Below are 16,967 nucleotides of genomic sequence, written 5' to 3' on the forward strand. Positions count from 1 at the left end.
TTAAATAGAAACTGGTTTTTTTTTTTTTAGTGGGCTTGACTTAATTAGAAACTTGTCCCAAGAATCATTTGGGACTATGGAGAAGGGAAGAAAAGTGTGGTGAAAAAGAAGAGCGAACGAATCAAATTTGTAGACTTCAACCATTTTTTTTCAGCTTCCTACCTACTAAGAAATTAACAAACACCGCTTCAGAGGGACAAATTGTCACACATGTTTATGGCAAAAAAAGGATTGAAACAAGAGATGAGTTGAGCCAACAAGTTAAAGGTGAATTTTATATGATGAACAGTGCAAGAAAAGTATGTGGCTGGATGGGTCACAATCATGTTTTATACTATTTCGAAGCTGCTGGAAATGGGGAAGTGCATTTAATTGCAAATTCAAAACTGGTGTGAAATGAGTGAAAGAGAAACTAAACTGGAATTTTGCGCCCAAAATTCTGAAATAGACCTGCAATTGCTGCTGGTGGGTTCTGTGATGGGAGCAGTTTTTAAGTCCCAGAAGAAAAAAATTTGGTGATGGTGGTGGGGGGACGCGTGTCAAAGATCTAGAGCATGGAGTCCATAGTTTTCTTTTCTTGTTCTACTTTTCTCCCTCTGGTTTCCTTTAGGGGAGTAGGAGCTGTGATTCTTAGAGTCCATAAATAGGCCCCAGCTTTTGAAGAAAAATCCCTTTTCACACTATACTGCTACAGTCTGCAGGCCTTTTTATATATGATTAAATTTTGATGATGATACTCAAAACTATTTTTAAACCAAAGGAATAATTCAAGAACAAAATTATTAACCTCCTCACTTTAATAATCTTTGTGTTTGTTGGGGGAAAGGGTCCAAATAGTACTTGTTCTGCACAGTAAAAGATTGTTTTTTTACCCTGGCTCTCTCTCAAGTGGAGTGACCCAGATAGTGATTGTGATTTCCACATTGAGTATTTAGTTGTCTAGGAAAAAGTGTTGAAGACGTTATCTTATAGTTTTCTATGATGCGCCTTTCGCTTGGTTAAGGAAAGTTGACACCATGTTTTGGGGATGGCAATTTGGATTATTGGGAAGTTCATTTCTACACTCTTTATCTTTTACAAAGATGTCTTGAACACGTACATATTAATGATTTATAGCAATTAACATATTACGTGTTTTATTTGCATCAACAATTATAGTCGTAACTCGCTTGTATATAAATAACTGTTGAAAACACTCCTCTATCTTTTAATCTAACTTTATAATAAATACGTGTGTACTATACAATAAACAAAATGAACACTAGGGTTGTACAAATTTTTATATAGGGATCAGGTTGTTGAATCAGAATAACGAATTAAATTGTTTTCTTTTCTTCTCTTTTTATTTATATTGGAGAGGGCAATTTGGATTTGTGGGAAGTTCATTTCTACACTCTTTATCTTTTACAAAGATGTCTTTAATAATCAATCACGCACATATTAATGATTTATAGCAATTAACATACTACGTGTCTCATTTGCATCAACAATTATAGTCACTGGCTCGTATATAGATAACTATTGAAAGCACTCCCCTATTTTTTAACCAAACTTTATAATAAATGCGTTTGTACTATAAAATAAACAAAATGAACACTAGGGTTGTACAAATTTTTATATAGGGATCAAGTTGTTGAATCAAAATAATGAATAAAATGGTTTTCTTTTCTTCCCTTTTTATTTATATTGGAGAGGGCAATTTGGGAAGTTTCATTTCTACACTCTTTATCTTTTACAAAGGTGTCTTCAACAAATGATTTATAGCAATTAACGTATTACATGTCTCATTTGCATCAATAGTTATAGTCACTCGCTCGTACACAAATAACTGTTCCAAACACTTCTCTATCTTTTAACTACCTTGATAGTAAATATAAGATAAACAAAATGAACACTAGGGTTATACAAATTTTTATATAAGGCTCGGGGTTGTTGAATCAGAACAATGAATAAAATGGTTTTCTTTTCTTCTCTTTTTTCATATATTGGAGAGGGCATAAGGGATGCCATGATTGATTTTGTAGAAAAGAGATATGTTCCTTTCTCACTACAAAAAGCTACTTCATCGATCGATGTGTGTTTCAATTTTGAGAGTGGATATATATATATATATATATAAAAACGTATGTCCCTAGCATTGTAGGCCTCATCATATTAATTAAACCATTAGCTATTAGGCACTTACACCTTATTCATTGCTATACGTGCTCTGTAGGCCTCCACCATCTCCATTTTTTTTCTCTTTAAGTTTACTATATGTAGCAGATTCCTGCATAAAACTCCATTAATTTAATAAAAACGTTATCGATATATCACTACTAGAAAACCTCATTATTAGCCCTTTTCCTGCTAGTGTATATTTTGGCCTTAGTTCACACCCCTCCTAATTGAATCATCACCAGAAGGGGCTAGTCCCACCAAATATATATATATAAACACATGGATGGAAATGGGGTATGTGATGTTTCATGTGACCCCAATTCTCCTCTTCCTTTTCTTTATTTATTTATTTTTATGTTTTGTTGTATAGCTTTTTCATATTTCGGCTGGTTCCTTTTCTCTGCTTTGCATCCCATGGCCATGGCAATTTGATACTCATTGGTTTAAATTACCCAAGAAAAGAAAAAGAAAAAGAAAGAAAGATACACTCAATGGTATATAAAAGATAAATTCATGTATCACCAAACAAGCGATAGTATTTTATTATAACAATTAACGATGGGATATATACATGTATATGTGACAATGTGACAACCGTCCTAATAAAAAACTTGAAAAACACAGACATGGTTTTCCGACCAAAATGACGATAAAGTTTGAAGAACAGAAAAGATGTCCCCTGCTATATATAAAAGAGACAAAGCCGGAATTGGGATACAGAGTGAGGAGGAATAATAAAAACCTTAAATTTAGCAAGGTGCATGCATTGCATATATGCATTGGCCCTAGCTAGCACGTGTTGATCATGCCATGAAATATTTGCTCCTATTTTTTATATATATCAGCATTTCATATAAGACAGAGATTGTGTTCATGGATTACTTTTATAAATATGTCGATCAAAGTGCGTGTTGTGTGTATCTATGTTTCTGATGATATTATTTATATATATGATCCAATTTTCCTTTTTAAATTTTCTTTTTTTTAATCTTCAAAAATCCCCCTCCAACTATGCTCCAATTCACAAGTTTGATGGCGTCATAAGACTTTATGTAACTCAAAAAGTTAACATATGGTAAACAGATGGCCAATATTTTACAATGAAACTAAGGAATTGATAACTTAAGTATTGATTAAGATAAGTATTGATTAAGAGTATCTATTCGTATACATTCAGAGTTCTTTGTTCGATTTTCTTCTCGAGTCCTTGTATAAGAAAAAATTGATGGTGAAAATCCACCACCATAACTATTATCCTATAACACCATGCCATGGTAGATAATCAACCTCTAATGGAAGTTAAGGATATATCATATATTTGTGGTGGTGTTTGCTAATATTGAAAAAAAGAGAAAATGGCAAAAAACATGATCGGTGCATATTTACATATCATTTTGTACCCTTCTAGCTTATGATTTGGTTATGTTTTTGAGTTAAACTTGTGCTTTTAATCCTTTTTGTGTTTATCTTTCAGTTCATTGAGCTTTAGGTAATAATGAGGGCTTTGGATAGTAAATGATGCAATCCATGCATGTTAGGGCCTAATTTGGATGAATGGATGAAGAGCTTAAAGACAAACTCAATTTTGGCTACAGTCCCCTGCCAGCCCAGTTTCGTAGGTCATATTGCAAGCTTTGTTTCAGCAACCTACATAGCTCGGATGAGGCCACATTCTTCATGAACGTTGTTCCAATGGGTGTGTAATATAATATATCCAAAATTCAGCCCCATTGGATAAATATGGAGTCTGTTACCTAGCAAACACAGAGCCATGCTCAGGATGGATTTTATCAGCGCGCAAAATGAGTTAGCAATTTGTTTTGGCCTTAACTTCCTCCTCCGACCTTGGATTGGCCCAAATGATATATGGCTGGAAAGAAGACATTCTGAACTTCAAGTTTGAGTGCTTAAAGTCTTAATTTGCTTAAGGGAAGCCCAATTCGTAAGCCCTTGAAGTTGCTGGTCATGCTGACCTCAGGATGAGCTATTATTTCTGGTTGGAAGCTTGGTCATGGTGACATGAAGATGAGCTAGGGCTGCTGGTGGGATTTATTAGTGAAGTGCATCAACCATTTCAGATTTTATAATGGAAGTGTTGTATGCATTAGTGAAGTGCATCAACCATTTCAGATTTTATAAAACAAAGTGTTGTATGCATTAGCCATACTTAATTCAGATTTTCAGCTTCCTTAGGCCTATATATAGTGAGGTTTCCCAAGCTTGTAAACACACCCCAAGGGGGGGAGCTCTCAAACACTTCTCTAGAGCTCCCTTCCCTTCTCTCCCTCAAATTCTCTTAGTTTCCCTTTGTAGTTCTCAATTGTTGTAATAAGATCATTCTATTAAATTTTCTTTGTACTAAATATCAAACACTTTTCCTTTCTCTTCTTCTAATTCTCTAAAGCTTTCAAACACATGTTCTTCCAAAATCCTCAAAGTTCTCAAACATCTCTCTACTTCCCTTCTCTTCCAAAAGTCTCCATGTCTCAAACACTTCACAAACACATTTCTCTTCCTTCCCTAAGTTCTCAAATTCTCCAAGTTCACAAACATCCTCCAAGTTCTCAACCACTCTCTTCCAAATTCTCAAAGTTCCTAAACACTCTCTTCCAAAATCCACAAAGCTCTCAAAACACCTCTCTACTTTCTTCTCCAAATCCTCCAAGTTCTCAAACACTCTCTTCCAAATTCCCCATGTCTTAAACACATTCCCTTCCAAAATCCTCAAAGCTCTCAAACACATGTTCTTCCAAAATTCTCTAAAGTTCCCAAACACTTTCTTCTCCCTCCTCAAAGTTCTCAAACACTTCCTTTCTTCCTCAAAGTTCTCTTAGTTTCCTTAATGTTTTCTTAGTTGTAATTTATTTTTCTTTGTTATGTAAATTCTTTTCTTAAGTTTTCAAGTTGAATTAGTTTCCAAGTTTCAATTATGGTTTTTGTTCTTATTCATTATGCTTATAAGTTAATATGCTAGTTTGAATGATTGATCACCATTTAGGCTTGCATGTTAGCTATCTTGGTTTGAATTAAGAGTATACACCATGCTTTAATTCGAATTGAACTATGAATAGGAAGAGTATGTATGGACATTCGACAACAGGGATTAGATACATACTTGGTTGTTTAAAATGTTCTTCTATGCTTAATGGGTTCCTAATGCTTAATTTTAGGTTAGACAACAAATGATCAAATTAGGGAATTAGGAACACAAGGTTATGACCACACACCATGGCTTAATCATACTTTAGCTAGAATCAATCCATTAATCTAAATTGAACTTGGGAACTTATTTGCTTGAGTTACTTATTTCTTTCTTCCTTGTTTTATGTTCTTTGTTTTTGTTTCTATTTTGTGTAGGGAAACTAAATTGGATCATTCAATCACCAATCCCTGTGGAATCGACCTCGCACTTACATATGCTATACTACCAACGGTTCGTGCACTTGCGAGTATCACAAGTTGAGGATGCAGCTTAATCCATTTTGGTGGAGCTAAATCTACGCAACAAAACACAATAAGAAGATCAGAACTTTGGGAATACAATAGTATTTCTTTTTAATATGAAGGACGAAAATTTGAACTTACAACATCGTCTAATATTGGGAATATATAAAAGGAAAATGCTAGGGAGACCAACTTGGGAGACCAACTCTCTAATAGAGCGTGGGACCCATTGTATTGGTGGGCTCCACCTCTATTAGAGAGTTGGTACCCAAGTTGGTCTCCCAAGTTGGTCTCCCTAGCATGACCCTATATAAAATATACAACTAGATCTAGAGACCCGCTAGATTTGTTTTGATAATAGTTAGTTTTGTTTGTTGCTAGGCACTGCCCCCCCTACTCACCAAAAAAAAAGTAAGGAGATTCACTATTATATCCAATATAGGGGTTCAAATTATAAAAAAACCTATATGAAATGGACTTTAGAAACACACCCAAAGCTCATTTACAACATAACAAAGAGGCTTTTAACTTCTTATAAATTATAAAACTGCAATCGATTTCTTAAAACAAACCCAACTCTGAAACCTCATAAAAAAAATCCAAAACACTCAATAGGGCATTAAAGTAATTTCATAATCAAAATTAAATTAAATAGGGCCAACTGTCATTTTTTGGGTTTTTTTTAGGTTTGTTTATAAAAATTAAATGATATAGGGTTTTTTTTTTTGGTAAATACCACGAGGTGTCCCCACAACCAAATGGTGGGATTAATCCTCGCTCGGGATTCGGCTTGTCCCTAGCCACAAAGTGCTTCAAACTGGTTTTGATCCCCTGCGATTGAGACACTAGGTAGCTCGCTAGCTGGAGGTGAACCGCACTACACCTTATGGTTAGTGCTAAGAAAGAGTATACGAGTAAAAATCTCAAAATTGTATTCATTAACAATAATGGTGGTACCGGAATCAAGGAGTACATCTATTGCGTTTCTTTAATTATCTCAAGCACATTGTCAACTTTCGAGCAACTTTAATCACCAATTCGCAATGATATTTGATGGCCATCTACTGTGCTTTAATTTAAGTGGGATAAGAATTAAATACAAGGAATTAATTAAAGTTTTAGCCTTTTTGCTAGGTAATCGAAGCATTTATTTGGATGAAACTATTAATTATCAGCCTTTTAATTAATCTCTCTTCTATACAATGTAAATCATGTGATTAAAAGCAAATTAGTGCGTGATAACACAAGATTTTGTGGTCGATCAAAGCCGACCTATTAGACGTGTGGGGACAGATCTCAGACAATTAAATTGTGCGAAAAGAGTTTATTTTGAAGTTAATAAGTGCAAAGAAAAGAATATTATTTAGAAGAAGATTATATATATAGATAGAAGTCTACCAAGCTACCGTAAAAGATAAAATAAGAGGGCAGTGAGCAGTCAAATGCTGTACCTTCTTCTCATCACTCATCAGATCGTAGGTTGGGGTTTGTGACTATTTATTAGTAGCCTATACGATTGCTTGCTTCGACTAGCTACCAGTGAGAAAAAAATAAAAAAGAAGAAGAACGTATTCGTTTCTTTAATTGTCAATCCATGCAAAAAAAAGAAACAGAAAATAAATTGTAATTCCAACAAATAATTGAAGTAAAGGTAATCAATAGGATGTGTATTATTCTTATATTGGTTATTTATTTATGTTTTATACAACTGATATTAGGGATGTAGAAATCGAGCTTAGGACCTCGAATATAAGAGTAAATGTTACGTTTCTGAATTAGAAAAGTCTGTTATTTTATTTCTGTTTGGCAATGGGGTTAGATATATAGATCTCAGAGTCCACTATATCTGATGGCAATATCCATAGTTAATAGGACCACACAAAAGAAGCACTTCCCACGTGCCTCTCCATATAATCACTTTTAGTGATTTTAAGTGATTTTTAGAAGAAGTACCTCTTATGTACTTCCTCATAAAATCACTTAAAACCACTTAAAGTGATTATATGAAGAAGTGATTATTGGCCTATATAAAATCATTGCCAAACGAGCCCTTAGTTGTGTAAACTCTTCACTTGGCAAGTTGGCAGCTTAAAATATTTAGATTGAACATGTCAATGGATACATGTGCGAGAAGGGACCCTCCTTCTCTCCCAAAAAAAAAAAGAAAGAAAAAAAAGAATCCTCCAACCGTAAAGAAAAAGTGCTGCCAATATATAGAGGGATAAAGTTTATTTGTAATTCTTTTGATCATGTGGTCCAAAATTATGCTTTTTTTTCCTTGTGATTCTATAGAGAGAAATTCTGATTTGTGAAGTTTATTACGGCATCTAATTAGCAAGCACAAGATCAATTTAACTACTTAATTAGAGTATCCTGTTGCTCCAAAAGAATAAGAATAAGAATAGAAGAAAAAAAAACAGAGTATTTAATTAGTACAAAACATTCCATCATCATCACAAATTAGAAATTGGTAAGAAGAAAAAAAAAAGTTACAGATTGGTGCCCTCCTAAAAAAGAAAAAGGGCAAGCATGCTTCGAGAAGGAGAAAACCATTTTCTAAACCCATATATGCACGCACGAATTAACAGAGACGCACACAAACAGAGAGAGAGAGAGAGAGAGAGAGAGAGAGAGAGAGTCAAAAGGTCAAACTTCAAAGCCTCTTTCTAACTATAATAATTACTTTAACAAGCTTAACTTAAGTGTGTGTGTTAATTACTTTAATTAAACTATAGTTAATTAGAGACTACAAAACAAGTCCCCATTGCGGCTTCGCTCTCTCTCTCTCTCTCTCTCTCTCCTCTCTATATCTCTATCCTCCTATCTCATCACCTCTCTCTCTCTCTCATCTCACATGCTTAACTTTAATATTTTTTCTCAATTTTCAAACCCATCTATACATCTATAAAAGCAAACCCTCTCTCTATCTTTCCCGTACATCCATCCAACTCCCTCTGTCTCTTCCTTCTCTTCCCCTCTCTCTATAACTCTCTCATTTTCTCTCTCTAATAATCTCCGAGAGCAACCAAAACAAGCAAAGAAAGCAAGCAAACCCTTTTTGCTTCAATCAACAAGTGTGTCCATTTAGAGGAACTATATATACATATAATATATATATATATATATATATAGAGAGAGAGAGAGAGAGATAGAGATATGGACGCTGTTAAAGGAGGAGGAAGAGGCTGCAACAACTCCTTATCAGCCTCGGCCACCATTGAAAATGATATTCATGAGGAAGCTGAGGACCAGATGGACCTGAGAAGAGGGCCCTGGACTGTTGAAGAAGACCTTGCTCTCATGAATTACATTGCTAACCACGGCGAAGGTCGCTGGAACTCCCTCGCTCGCTGTGCAGGTAAATTTATTTTCCATGGCTTTTTTCACAACGTGATGATCAATTTGTTCTTATTTTGGGGCGCCTTCTTTCTGCCTTTTCTTTGCTTCATTGAGATGGGTTTTTTTTTTTTGCCTTACAATGAAAATTCCGTGTGAAAGAATGAAACATCCACCAGATAATTTGTGAGCTGTGGTTGGAAATCTCTATGCTTCTTCTTTTTTCTTTTTCTTCCTTATTGGGTCCTATGAAAAGGATTCGATAGAGTGGGAAAAGCTTCACTTTCTCGAAAAAGAAAATTAGTGCGTAAAAATAAAATAAATTTGTGAGCTGAGCATATGCTGGATTGATGATGATGTGAACTGTATCTTCCATGATCATGATGATTGTTCTTTAGCCTTATCCCAGATACTAGAAAGAAACCTATAATTTAGAGAACCCAATTGTCATAAAGTATATATGGGAATGACTGTATGAGCAAATAATAAAGAAAGTACTAGTGTTTGTTCTTAAAGAACTTTATTATTATTATTATTATTATTATTAGTTACTTCAAATTATTTTGCTACACAAATATCTAACAAAATTATTGAACTTTTGCAACCAACCCAGGTCTGAAAAGAACTGGAAAGAGCTGCAGATTACGGTGGCTCAACTATCTCCGGCCCGACGTCCGACGGGGCAACATCACCCTTGAAGAGCAGCTTCTGATTCTTGAGCTTCATTCTCGCTGGGGCAACAGGTAATTATAATTATCCAAACTAAACATCATGAATCAGAATCATAATTTTAATCTATATCTAAATATGGCTTTTCTGCCGTTTATTTATTTGTTGTTTTCTTGAATTAACCCTAAAAAGTAAAGACTAAAAAGCAGCATGTTTGTTTTTGTGGCAAACACAGATGGTCAAAAATTGCACAACACTTGCCAGGAAGGACTGACAATGAGATCAAAAACTATTGGAGGACCCGTGTCCAAAAGCACGCCAAGCAACTCAAATGTGATGTCAACAGCAAGCAGTTCAAGGACACCATGAGGTATCTCTGGATGCCTAGGCTGGTCGAAAGAATTCAAGCCGCCGCAGCCGCCTCCACCACCACCACTAATTCCTCCATCACCACCGCCACCGCCGCAGGGGCCACCTCTCACCACTTCAACAACAACAACAACAACAACAACACCTTCCAATCTTCTTCTGGACAAATGTTGTTACAACCAAGTCATCATCACCAATTTGGGGCATCGTCGCATTCACATGTCACACCAAGTTACACCCCGGACAACTCTAGTACGGCGGCCTCATCAGACTCTTTTGGGGCTCAAGTGTCCCCGGTTTCCGACCTGACGGATTATTACACTCCTACTACTACTGCTACTACTACTATCTCGGTTAACAATAACCCTACCCCGGATAATTATTTGGTCCAAGCAAATCACCAAGTTGGTAGCTATGACCAGTGTTTCAATCCAGGGTTGGGATCGGAACATTTCCAAGGCATGGAGCAACAAGACAATTATCAGTGGGGCGTGGACGGTGGGGACATATCGGACAATTTGTGGAATGTTGAAGACATGTGGTTCTTACAAGAGCAGCTCAGCAACATTTGATGATCGGACGTGTCGAGTTAATTACAAAAGGGGTTGAAAGTGATATACATTCATTGTAGAGATCAAAACCAACAAAGGAAGTAAAGAAGTCCTATTTTCGGAATTAGAAACAAAACCCATGATCAAAAATAGAATTAATATAATATTCTAGATTATTCCATGCTTATAGGATTTGTGAACAAGGACTTAGATCTAATTGTGGATTAATTAATTTTCGGTTTGTGTTTTCTTTCCTTTATTTTTGAGTGAGGAAATTTGTAATTTCAGATTTAATTTAATTTATTTAAATTTTCTTCTCTCTCTCTCTCTCTTAGTTTTTTTCTTCTTCTCCCAATCTCATAATTCTTTGAAATTGATGGTATTGAAACTATTCTTTGTCTTTTTCTTCCCTTCAACCAGAGATTGCATTATAGAAGCATGGATATTTTTGAAAATATAATATAAAAAAAGATGTGCATAATTGGTTCCACCATCTTTACTTACACGTCCTTATTAAACTGTTAATTATATATATGTAATTAATTAAGTTAGTGCAATACTTTTGAAACCCTTGTCCATGGGGCCTGAACCAGGTTCAAGTCCCCTCGAGTTTCTAGATTGCAAAAAAGGTAATTCGCAATGATTTTCTATACGTGTCCTTGTGGGATTTGTGGACTTGTAACTTAAGCTAGCCATTGAGGACAACTTTCCACAACTTTCAAAAAAAAATAATCGAGAGCTTTATCTTGTTCTAAAGCCATCAAGCCCACCCAATCCAAACGTACGTTTCCAAAGCTTCATTTCTTTTTTGTTTACCGTCGTACGGACATGACAAGATGCTTAATTAGAACCCATTTAGCAAGACAAATCACAGATGGTGGGTGACGTGTGCTCATATAATCCAAATCTTTACATGGGTAATCTTGTGTTTTAGCTTTTGTTCACTTTTTTAGGGTTCTAGAATTAGGATCTGTTTGATATGTTGGTTTTAAACTCGTTTTAAAATACAAAAGACTCACTAATGTAGTGGTTTGGAGCAAATGCTCTCACTAGAAAAGGTCGTGAGTTCGGATCCTAACAATATCTGTGTAGTGTGTGTAAGTTTAGTATGTTATCACCCCTCTCAACAGGAAAAATCTTTATGAACAAAAAACTCGTTTTGTGATAATTTATAAAACGCGTAAATAACACTAATTTTTAATTCCTTTCATTATCGATGAATAATAATTTGTATTGTTTAAAACGAAAAATAAATCGTGATTTGAGGGACAAAAATATGTAGGTCGGCACGTGCAAAGGTGAGAAAAAAGTGGAAATAAAACGTGATGGAATGGTAGACTACATAGAGAGAGAGAGAGAGAGAGAGAGAGAGAGTGAGAGGGGTATGGCGGCGGGGAATCTTTGTAGGCCGCGTGCCCTTAAGAGAAGCCACCACAGTGGTCCCAGTGAGGGAAAGATGTTGAGGAGCTTCCACGTGTAACATATGTAAAGGGCAGGTAGGGTGCTCTTATTGCTTTAGAAAGGCTTCCTGGACAGAAGCACTGACAGCCGTAAGCCTTGAACCTGCCCCTATAAAAATAAGTCCACCGTATGACATATACGTACACATTTCATGTATGTATATCGTCTACCGTATCTATTTGCTAAGGCCGCGATTGACGGATAGGATTGGATTGAACTATTTTATTTAAAATAAATGATTTTAATTATAATTTGATGTGTTGAGACTGAACTTATTATAAATCTCTAAACGGATGAAACTAATAACAAAATACTTAAACTCAACTCAAACTAATCCAAACCGAGCCATCAATAAATATACTAAATGCTGGGATTAAGATGGATTGAATGTACAACTGGACTCCACAATCAGAAATGGTGTTGAAGACTTATCTTTCCGCCACGCTGATTTCCGATTTTTCAACTTTTTAATTCAATGCACAGCTTCTATGAGTGGGTCCCGCCGTCTCCCTCCCCTTTCGAGAGTAGACCATCTCCTACATAACGACTTCTTGAGTCAAGAAGTGGGACCAATTGTGGCTTGCGTGGCATCTTGACTAACCTTATCGCGGGGGTGGGTATCAGTTGGCTATCGAATGTATATAATCCACATAACGAAATATGTAAATGTGATTTCATTATACAAAACCTTAGAAACAGATATTCATTTTGATAAGAACAAAAAGATATCCCATGTCGGCTCAATTTTTTACGGCAATCACATCTATGATCAACGAATTGTTGCCGTCCCACTAGTGTAGTGGTAAGGAGCTTTATCTTCACTCAATTAGTGCTGAGTTCGAAGTATGGATTATAAAGTGTGTGTGAGTTTGCATTCCCCTCCCCCTCCCCAACTATTAGAGCACCTCCACCCCAAAAGGTAAGGGCAAGGCAAAAGCAAGGCAGTGTTTGTCACTATTCATATGAATAGTGGCAGCCCTTGCCTTTTTTGTTCCCACCCCAAAGGTCTTGCTATTGCGTGCTAGAGTCAATTGCTGAGTCTAGGCCCCCTCCTGCCCGGGCAAAAGAGGAGCGCTGGAAGTGCCCTTACCAATGGTAGTTTGACATGGGTGTAGAAGTTTTCTTTTTGTGTTTTTATATGAACTATTTTTGCATATGTAACAATCCGTGATTTGTAGGAATTATGAGTTTTTTTTTCCAGAGGAGGAGGCAAGCAGTATCCATCATTAAGCATATAATCCCTAGGCCTAGCTTGTAGAATCTAGCTGTTAAGCTATCTGATGAAAAGTGGAGCTACGGTATGCCAATACTGTGGATGATGAGTTCTGAGTTACGATGGATGCATGACTGTTTGGTACAAGGAAACTTTTATAGGGCGGACTGATCAAAGCAACAAATGCTTTGATTTCAGCAAGTCTTTTAGATTTTGTAGCTTCAGCAACTCAGCAGTCTTCTTCATATGACTGATCAATAAAATAATCAAAGCAATCCCAAAAGCTGAGTTAGAAGTTAAATAACTTGAGCCTATAATCTGTACAGTGCCATGCATGCATTCACTAGTTTTATCAGTCAGTTAATTAGTTAGCATATAATCTTTTGCTAATAGCCCTCAATGTATGCATTAACCTCGAAATATAATTGTTTTTAAACACTAATGTTCACGATCATGATAGGAAACTATACCCAAACTATTTCTTACTAGTACAAAATCGTGCATATACGTAAGAACGATTAAAACTATCTAATTTTGTAAGGTCTAACCTAAAAGACGGGTCGTTTAAAACAAAATCACTCGTTAATAAAGACCGTCCAATAAAGCAGCCATTTTACTTCCTCAATTAGAGAACATTTAGGGCCACACATGTTTGCTTATTATGAGTTATATACTTTATAATGATAATAATAATAATCACAGATTCACAGACATAATTTCATAATTTCCGGAGTCGTGTGCTTAGAGACGAGCCCACATGTATTTCTTTTCATAGAACTAAAACACTTGGACCACCTCAGGCCCCAATTATATTGCACACATCAATCAATCGACCCCAAAAAAATTGTACATGCCACAAAACACATGCGACCTTGGAGCACTTTTTCTCTCATTTCTTTGCTAACATTAATCTTGAGCTGATTGAGATGTGTCGTCCATCCCCATTCCCATTTCCCTTTCCTTTTTAAAATGTCCTCATCGTTGATGATCGATTGCGTGAAGCTTTGTGTTGAAAGCGAGGTCCCTATATAATCTATGTCTGCCTGCTCCAACTTTAGGTTCGTCAAAGGCCCTCACAGCCACAAATTTTCTCAAGAGATGATGGGATAGATAGCTATATTGATTGTGTCATGTCTTTCCAGTTGATTTCATGTCTTGAAATGTATAGAAGATCTTTCCTACCCGTAATGTATAAACTGAGTGCTCCTGTTAGGGTTCCACTTTTAAGTTATTAACAACATTCTATTAGGGTTTAGTATACGTATTTGGAATATTATGTCATTGATTCATTGAGCTTATCCAGTTTGGTTAGGGGGCGTGATTACATTGATGATATAATTAAGGAAGCAAATTTGATTAGGAACTACAAAACTGTTGTGTGACGTTTGTCGTCCAGATTAATTGAGCTGATAAACTTCTTAATCCATTTTGTCCTTATCCTTTCAGTTTTCTAGCCTTCTAATGTGCAACTTTTTCAAAAATTAGAAATTTATCGGTAAATTTTAGAAAGTTCACCCCATTTAGTAGAAATTATTATATAGCCAACCCGCACGACAATTCTTGGTTCCGCCTTTCCTTTTTGATTGATTTCTTAGCTACAAGCATTGGGTTGGGATCCTCAATATGGCATTTCCTCAATTGATCTTAATTAACGTGCTATACATTTCAAGCATAAATTGATGATTCTGCTTACGTTAATTATTTCTTCATGGTCTCAAAGGGACAGAGTTGAATGAAAAGCATGGATATCAACAGCCACCCATACCCATATCCATGTATGGACATGCATATAAGAATGAGATAAAAAGTGTGAAAGTGAAACCATAAAACGTAAAGGTTTTTGAATACCAATCAACAGTTTACAATCGCACGTGAGCACTAAATGACAAAAAATTCATATACTTGCCGACAGTGGCGGAGCCACTTCTAGGCCTAGAGTGGGCCTGTCCCCCTTATATTTTTATCTCCTCTATTATATAACCTATTATATACAACATATATAATTTGTAATAAACAACTTATAATTGAAGTTATAGTTCCCTCTAAAACAAATTAGACATGACTAAATTATAAATATTTAGCTTTAAATATGTAATTATTGAATACTTGAGTGTTTTATATACTTGTATTTTCTAATTCGGCCCCCCTAATTTTACAATTCTAGCTCCGCCCTTGCTTGTTGACGTGCCTTATTTGCCTTCTAATATCTCTCTTTTAGTTTTATTTTTTAATTTTAAGTATCCTTGTTTTGTTCCAATATAGTGCATTGACTGGTGAAAGCATAACATAAAAAATAAAATAAAAAATAAATGAAGAGAAGAATTCGAGCTTGTGACTTCTTTCAATATCTTTTCGGTAGAAGCATGAGTACTCTTAATCTTAATTAAGATATATATATATATGCATGACGTGAACCCTAATAAGGTTAGATTAAACGATAAATATAAGGATTGGGTCAAAACCCGCGGTACGCTGTGTGGACTAAAACCAGCCACAGATGGCGCCATATATTTGCCCGTCAAGGGAATCGTTGAGGAGATGGGAATACAATTTGATTTAAATTTAAAACAGCCTACCTTAGTGCCTTGACTGGAATTTCAAGTTTAAAAAATAATTTTTATTAGTCATTCATTCATATATAATTTTACACGTAAAACGCGGGGTCAAGCAGCTGAGTTTGATTAATGATCATCCATCACCACCAATATATATAAATCATATATTTTATGTACGCAATTAGTGGAACCACTTCATATATACGCCATCAATGACGGTGTTCAACATCAAGAACATTCTTCTTTTACTAAAAAAAGTAATTAACAAACAATTCTACTTAGGGAGTGGATTTACTATTTAAATACAAGTTTATCTTAATCACCAACTCCCAGTTTGCTTAGCTTAACCCTTACGAGGGTTAAAGTTTAATATCCCTCTCTCTCTCTCTCTCTCTCTCTCTCTCTCTCTCTCTCTCTCTCTCTCTCATGTGCCTCTATAGTGGTAGCAAAGCAAGCAGGCTCCATTCTTAAATTGGACGATGCTCCATTCTTAAAATGGGCCCACAATTTGCTGTTTCATATGCTTTGTAGGAGCCCAGGTCCACCAAGCAAAATTAAAATTATGTAATTACTGTAAGCCTTTCAAAGTTTTTAATGTTAGCCAGAAACACTTTAAGAATCCAACAATAGAAGTTTGAGAAACTTATATGTGAAGAGCTGAATTAAGATTTCCAAAGAAGAACAAGAATGTTTTTAGTGCTAAGTGCATTCTAGCCACTGGGGGTTAGCCAACTAATGAGTAAGAAAAAGGTAACGGGTGAAGATACGATTAGGTTTTTTCAGGCAGGCCCAATTAGATCAATTCAATGACAACCCAACCCATCTTCGAAGGCGTTAAGCAACATAATGCCTCTTTCATCCCTTTTCCCCCTTCGTTTGGATGAGGAAAAATTACTCCGAATTTAGCTAAAAGTCGGGAATTTAAGAGGAGAAATTGACAATTCCCTTGTTTGGCAATTTAAGCGTGAAATTTATTAAATGACGAGTGGGAAAAATCGTGGAAATTTAGGTATCAAATTCCCGAGTTTAATTTCTACCAAAATAGGCATCATTTCACAATTTTCATAATGTCATTTACAAAATTCGACATACTTATCCAATCATTGAAATCTTCAATTGTCAGAAATTGAAACGATGAAAATCTAAATTCCGTCATTATAGAATTCTATGTAATTTTCAATTCCGTCATTTTAGAATTTTAGATTTCTT

The 16,967-nt window shown here is 35.6% G+C and overlaps 1 protein-coding gene across 1 annotated transcript; it reads left to right on the forward strand.

Annotated features, from left to right (window-relative positions):
• The first annotated feature begins 8,525 nt into the window (after window positions 1–8,525).
• MYB108 (myb domain protein 108) lies at window positions 8,526–10,846 on the forward strand. The gene is made up of 3 exons (XM_021952225.2): window positions 8,526–8,962; window positions 9,554–9,683; window positions 9,845–10,846. Exons 1-3 carry the CDS (start codon window positions 8,761–8,763, stop codon window positions 10,548–10,550), a joined length of 1,038 nt encoding a protein of 345 aa, XP_021807917.2. The 5' UTR covers window positions 8,526–8,760; the 3' UTR covers window positions 10,551–10,846.
• Window positions 10,847–16,967: the final 6,121 nt, after the last annotated feature.

The sequence above is a fragment of the Prunus avium genome, chromosome 1, assembly GCF_965620075.1.
Source record: "Prunus avium chromosome 1, drPruAviu1.hap1.1, whole genome shotgun sequence".
In the NCBI taxonomy this organism is placed as follows: Eukaryota; Viridiplantae; Streptophyta; class Magnoliopsida; order Rosales; family Rosaceae; genus Prunus; species Prunus avium.